Below are 7,436 nucleotides of genomic sequence, written 5' to 3' on the forward strand. Positions count from 1 at the left end.
TAAAAAAAAAAAAAAATCACAAAGCTTACTCACTGAGTTATGAACTCTAATCTCTTCTATTCGTTTTGTTAAATAGTGCAGATCATAACCCACTATACTGATTTCTTGGGTCAAGACCCACAGTTCAAAGAGCCCTGGGATGTGAAAGGAAAATTTTTGTAGAAGTGAGGACCCTGATTCCTTTGCTAGCTTCACCTGTGAAAACTTGGCTCTCACCAGTAAGTGGATCATATCCAAGATCTCTTTCTATTTAAATATATCACCAAGAATTTTCTATCTTCACCTAGGTGATTTCTCCCCATCAGGTAATCAGGGAAGGCAGCATAGTTTTTCCTCTGTGCAGTTCTGACTGCCCCACACGTGCCTGCCACGCCCCTGCCCCTTATCCACATCTATTTCCAAGGGGCTGCAGCAGTGTCAGCTGCTCGGCCCTTGGCCTGAGCCCATCCACAGCTGTTGTTCAGACCATCAGTCCCAATAACCATGGTGCCTGCAAATGTCAGTCCCCAGGGTCTACCCTAAAGCAATATAACCCTAGAGGGTTAAAGTAAGTAAGTGCAGTATTAGCATGGATTTCCAGTGACGTCAGTTTTGTCTTTAATGCTTCATCCCAGCAGTCTTCTAAACCATAAGAGATCGATTTCAAATGCAAGACAAGCCTTTGCATTTGGAAATGGAAACTATGATCATATTTGGGGGCAAAATTCTCCTGAAAAGAGAGTATAAACTTTCCAGTGCATTAAAGTAAAAGAGAGAATTTAAATGCAGTATATTTACTTGTGGAGAGAGAAGGTTCTTTGACTCCAGTTCCAAAATGATTTTGAAAATAAAAAGTTTCTCAGAGCTTTATGGTAAATTCTTCTTAAATCGAAAAGATAACTATTTGTGTAATTTCTATGTATGCACTAAATAAACATACACACATACGTACATACACACACCCACAAAATCCTCACTACGGAGCAGTGAAGATTCCCAAGCAGTGAAGTCTGGATAGTACAGCTAGTTAAGGAGTTAAAACTGAGTGAATCATATTTTAAGGGCTACAAGAGATTTGCACGTTTCTACCCAGGCACTGTCTCAGCAGACAACCAGCAAACCCAATGCAGGGCCATTGTGCATTTACCTTCTAACGCTGAGAAAAAAACAGTAACGCTTTAAGCATGCTTTCATTCCATTACATACTTTTTCACTGAACAGCACCAGATACATGTTTTTAAATAAATTTGAGAGAAGCAGCAATGCAGGCTAATAGATAAACAGAAACCATAAAGGATTATTAGTATGATTACATCCATGGATTACAAATTAGAGACAAGATTATAGCTAAGATTTTAAACACAGAACACTTGTATGAAAATATGTATTAAGATTCCATTTTGTATTTTCTTCAAAGAATTGTCACATTCCTATTAATAATATCAAATAATGATAATGTTATCGATTATCTTGCATCAGGATTTTTCTCAAACACTTCACTTTTTATAATCCAGGCTACACCTTAAGAAATCACTGTATTAATTCTATACATCCTACAGTATTATATTTGGTATAATGGTACATGCCAAAACTTGGGAAAACTTGTGAGTATTAACACTATAATAACATAGAAGCCATCAGACCACATTTCATTGTTTTATTGAGACTTTTTCAGTTTTAATTATCTATGGCAGGTACAATTCTAGTGACTGTGATTAAATCAAGGCTCTGCTGTAATTATCAATAGCAGATGCAAAGTTTCCTGTCATGCCTTAGACACACACACACACACACACACACACACACACACAATATTGTACACTCCTGCATGCAAATGTATAGGAAATGTACATTCCTTTTACTAAAAACATGATTGCGTACAATTAGTCTAGAATTTGTTAAGCTAACGTTGATTTATATAAACCTGAGAAAGCTCAAAATATCAAGTAACACTGTTTCCATACCGCTCATTCAATGGCACTATAATCACAAACAAACCTAGTTCAATTATCTATATTAAAATCACAGACAATATAAAAATAAACATTTTTGCAAAAGCACTAAAACATACTAGAATTCAAATTCACAAATTTTGATATGTCACATATATTCCCCTTCATATTAATTGGTAATAATGTGTATAATACAATGTACAACAGAATAAAAAATTGTAACAGAAATCAGCAGCCAAATATAATAGTTATCACTATAAAACACAGAATTAACGTTACCAACTGAACAAATAAAACAGATTAAAATTAATAACAATGTTAAACTTGCTGGTAGTGTGTTACTTAAAAACTCTATCTCAAAGAAATTAAGATTATATTATTTCACCTTAAGAAGAAACACAGCACAAAAATTTAAGTAGAACTGAGCACAGTAACTGATTATACCAGTTGCCTCTTTCTCTACTCATATCCCTAAAGTTTTTCCTTAAATTCTAACATTAGATCGATAACCAGACTTCTAAAACATAAGAGATCTACTTTGAATTTAGGACAAGCCTTTTGCATTTGGAAACAGAAGCTTTGATCATATTTGGGGTCACAATTCAAACTGCCCTGAAAGGACAACATAAACTTTTCTATAATATCATATAAAATGCAGACAACACAAGACCCGGTCTGGCTAAGATGTTTCGCATTTGCTATTGATCTTATGATAGTTGGACAAGGAACTGTGTTTGTATAGAAAGAACTCTAAATAAAAAGGTAAACGTGCAAAAGCATTTCTAGAGAAAATTTATCACTTGTATCATGAAACAGATTTTCATACTTTAGATCAAAAAAATCTGAAGACTTAAACATTTTAGGATACTGATATTTGAAAAGCATCATAATATACAATAACTCATTTTATCTATGTTCATTTATGTTATGTAAAATACACCAGTATGACATTAATAGTATACATTGTAATAAATATAATTTACATCAGTATGTTGGATCTTTCCAGGAAGTCTTTCAATATGTACATCTGAAGAACTGTAAGCTTTATTAATAAATACTCTTATGATAGCTACAATTTGACCAACAAAGTTAAAGCTTCAATAGATCTCTAAAAGTTACACATCTTTATTGTCACTAGTCCAATTCCAGCTGCTATAAGCACTGACATCTCTTGTATCCAAAGGCAGTTTAGTGTACTGCACAAGTAGATTGAGAAAACCTACAGGTCATAGGTCCACATCGTAACTGGTGAATTTGGTAAGAAGTTTTAGCCAAAGACTTTTTAGCCAAAGACTGAAGTTGAAGAGTCCTGGAAAATACAGTAGCAGATTTCATGCACATCTGGCTATCTGTAGTTTTAATGCTTCCATGTCCCCTAAGGCCCCAACAGATGTCATCCAACCTTTTTAATCCATGAATAATGGTCTTGAAAGGATCAAGGGTTCCATAGCTAGCCAAGTGGCAATGCCATGGTTTTAACTAAATCCTACACTCATGCTATCTCTCTTGTCTTATTACTTCAATACAAACGCAGTAATGTTCACAGAGTCAAAGATGTAATTTGTGTGCCATATAATACCTTGAACTTGGCATTCAAATAGTTTTGTATTGTGAAATTTAGTTAACCGATAAGTTCTATAATTTTAGCAGTTCTTTCATCAAAATACCAACAGATTTCTGCCTTTACCATTAAAATACTTATTCATATTGTCATGTTTCATAATGATTTTGAGCCAACAGATTACTGCTTCACCATTAGTACAGACTCTTCTCAGAGCCCTCTATTTGCCTGGAAGGAGTTGGTGAGATCATTCTTCTTACTAATTGACATGCATTCACATGTCATTGTCGTCTATGTGATGCTAAAGAAGAAACACTCTGGAAAAAAAAAAAAAAAAACATGCCAAGAAGTAAAAGGGCTTTCTAGCCACTGTCCGCCTCCTCACTGGATCCATACTCCACAAGAAAGTTCTCTGGAAGTTGAAACAATGTACTTAACAGATACTGGAAATCAAGCTGGGTATCCTGAAACCTACAAGGAAGAAAACTAAAGTAAATGATGAGGAAATACTACTAAAATGTGTACCATTAGCCTTTGAGTTTAAGGATGGTACAGGTTTTGAAATTTCTATTTTGGTCAAATTTAGTGATATCAATCTTGTCTCGCTGAACATGATGTTTGACAGGGACAATACACTAATGACATATTTCAGACATTTTTCTTTGAGGATTCCACAACAGAAAAGCTGTAAGACACCAACCAATTGAGAAGCCAGTTAACCTTCTCTTTCCTCCAAATGAGGATGTGTAGGTAGGACATCTAAAAGTTTGTTGTTGTTGTTGTTGTTTTCTATAATTCTGTGCATTAACACTGAACATGTAAAAAAAAAGAATCACTTTTTAAGAAGCTAAACACAGTTTTCTTCATTGGTCTTAGTGATCTGAGACTGGATAAACTGAAGAAACTCTACGAAGAGCTAAAGGTCTCATAAATCTGCAATCTACCCATCCAAGCATTGCAGCAACTGAAATCAAGCCCTGACTTATCTGTCACTGTGTCCCCCAGGTTCTTGCCTTAAGACACAGCCTCAAACTGTTTTACTTACAAAATGCTTTCAAACAAGTTACTCTATCAGGGGCAGACTCTGTTGGTTTTATTGGGGCTATTTTTCATAATTAAACATTCCTTTCACAGGAGATTTATTTGCTTGGAGTTATAAATTGTGTTACCTCACCTCATTATTCTACATCATATAGAATTTTAAGGTTTTAAAGGCTATAAATACAGCAATTCAACATTCAGTGAAAAACTGTTATAAAATCATCAAAGTATTTTATAGATTTCTCATTACTGCCTGGCAGAGAAAAAATATAAAATAAAACACTGACCAAGTGGTCTTTTCTTCAACTATTAGTAGTTTCTGTAACTTTTCACTGCCATGGTCCCTTAGGTACTTAAAATTAATTCTCTTTATTTCCCTTTCTCATATGTTTCCAGTTTTTTCCCCCCCTTTAACTATGAGGATAAAAGATCTAATAAAGGATTATAGCTTCTCATTCTATCACCACAACCTACACAAATTCTGCCTCCTTTTCACATTGCATTTCATGTTTTCTAACATTTCAAAGCAGCAAAAAAGAACCTTTACACCATGGTTTTAATTTAAACTACAGTCCTTATTCTAAAAATGTCTTCTCCCCACTCAGAGTTGCCTCATACATTTGAGAATGTGCTCGTAGGCTCTGCACTGTGAATGACTGGCAAACACTCTCTCTCTGATAATACTACCTTCCTGCCCAACAGCCCTCAACTTGCTGACAGTTATTCAACTTTGGTCTGTAGTTTATCTGTGATTTTTCAAATTGTTTTTACAGATGTGAGTGAGCATTTGCACTGGAACACAAACTCCTAAGGCACTGCACAGCAGTGATGCAAGTAAAATGCTCTCTCACAGGAAGTCTAACAGAGTTCATGGTGTTTACAAGGAAAGTACACTTTGATTATTTTGAATGAGTTTTACCTGTAAGATAATATATGTAGGCTTTCATCATCAAACATTTAGGACCCAACATATAGTGAGCAGTTTTCTGGAAATAACTGGAAAATAATCACTTTTAGGTTTTTTAAATTCATTGTCTTTACTTTCCTATTCAAGTCTCCAAGAAACTCAGTCAGTTACCACCTATGCATATAGGACCAAAAACGACACCCAGCTGAGATCTCTGTTCATCTGAGAGTGAATAAATTGAGTTTAGTATTTTGCTATAACCTGTGCTAAGTTTGAGAATGTAGAGTTTCAATTTGTTTCTACCATGGATTATTAAAAACATTAAAGACGAGATGAATCACAAACTCAGGATTCAGGTGGTCAGTTTTCTTGGAGAAATGATTAATATCAAAATAGTTCCAGTACTCAAGTGCACTTAAACAGAAAAGCTTGTAAAATTTAAAGGCAGAAGAGAAAGTAAATGTTTAATTGGGACAGTATTATTTTATTATACACATATTTCTGGTTAGAAGGAAAGAAGGCCTTGAAAGCAAACCCAAACAAGCCAAGTGTGGGTGTGGGCATTTTCATTTTTTTTTTTTAAACTCATTAATTTATTGGTTTGATTTTCCTCTAAACTTTTAGAAACTTAAAGGGGGCGGGGAGAACACTTGGTTCTATTAAGCATCCTACCATGTTACAAAAGTGGGTGTTTGGGGATTGAGTCTTCACAAGCTTGTATCTCCATTCTGCTTGAACTCGGATAAAATATTGAGGGTCATGTCTTCACTCCTAGATTGCAAATTTGCCTCACTTCTTCTGGAAGCTTTCCTGGTCGCTCGGGAGAGCCTCCTTCTGAAAGTATCTCCTGCCAAGAAATAGAGAATGGGGTCCACACAGCTGTTGAGACTTGCTAGACCTCTTGTCACCTGATAAGTGGCATAAACCCTGTCATTAAAAGCACACATTTCTGGGGTCTGAAAATCCAGCCGGGCCCTCAAATTCATCGTTTTCATTACATGGAAAGGGATGTAAGACACAGCAAAAACAGTCAGTACGATAATCACCAGGTAAATTGATTTCCTCCTCAGAGGTGAGTTGTCCAGATCTTTGTAAATCAAAGCTCTCACAATTAATCCGTAACAGCCCAGAATCAGCACCAAGGGGACACAGAACATGGCCACGGTCGTGCACATGCTGTAGATGAAATAACTTCGCAGGTACTCGTCTGAGGTGGTGTCATAGCAGGTGGTGGTTTTGTTTTTCCGGACCCCGGTGCCCGAGTAGAAAAGGATGGGGGAGATCCCCACCACCACGATGAGCCACACCAGCACGCTGATGTAGACGGCGTTCTTCTTCTTGAGCCGGCCCAGGGACTTGAGCGGGTACACCACGCCACTGTAGCGGTGCGCGCTGATGCAGGTGAGGAACAAGATGCTGCCGTAGAGGTTCACATGGAAGATGAACCTCTGTAGCTTGCACATGACATCCCCGAAGATCCAGTCTGTCTTATTAAAGTAGTAGAAGATGAGCGCGGGCAGAGTCAGCACATACAAGAAGTCGGCCACCGCCAAGTTGAACATGTACACGGAGATGCCGCTCCACGGCTTCATGTGGAAGACGAACATCCAGATGGCCACGCTGTTGCCCAGGAAGCCGATGATGAACACGAAAATGTAGACGGCCGGCAGGTAGTAGAACTGGAAGCCCGTCTTGGTCAGCGAGCATTTGAACGAGGCGGCGACGGCGGCGGTGGAGGCGACTGTGCTGTTTCCCCAGGGCGAGCCCGAGACGGCCAGAAGGGCAGCTTCGGTCCCGTTGGGGACAGCCGACCACAGTACCTCGGTCATTTTCTCCTCCCGGACTCAGGCGGCGGCTCCGAGGGGCAAGCGGCGGCGAGAGGGCGGCGGCGGCAAGGGGCGCAGCGCGCATCGGAGAAGCGGGCGCGCGGAAGGGAGCGGGCGCCGAGGATCCCCGCGGGAGGGGTCGCGCGGGGGGTCGCCCACGCCGGCTCCGG

At 38.4% G+C, this 7,436-nt stretch overlaps 1 protein-coding gene across 1 annotated transcript; it reads right to left on the reverse strand.

Annotated features, from left to right (window-relative positions):
* Positions 1–5,713: 5,713 nt before the first annotated feature.
* Positions 5,714–7,309, reverse strand: P2RY1 (purinergic receptor P2Y1). Its single transcript, XM_006908217.1, has one exon. The coding sequence runs from the start codon at positions 7,267–7,269 to the stop codon at positions 6,148–6,150; it is 1,122 nt and encodes a 373-aa protein (XP_006908279.1). The 5' UTR covers positions 7,270–7,309; the 3' UTR covers positions 5,714–6,147.
* Between the last annotated feature and the right edge of the window lie 127 nt (positions 7,310–7,436).

This window comes from Pteropus alecto, unplaced genomic scaffold (assembly GCF_000325575.1).
Source record: "Pteropus alecto unplaced genomic scaffold, ASM32557v1 scaffold81, whole genome shotgun sequence".
Taxonomy (NCBI): domain Eukaryota; kingdom Metazoa; phylum Chordata; class Mammalia; order Chiroptera; family Pteropodidae; genus Pteropus; species Pteropus alecto.

Coding starts and splice junctions, on each gene's coding strand:
- P2RY1 (XM_006908217.1), bottom strand. CDS start 7,269: ATGACCGAGGTACTGTGGTCGGCTGTCCCCAACGGGACCGAAGCTGCC.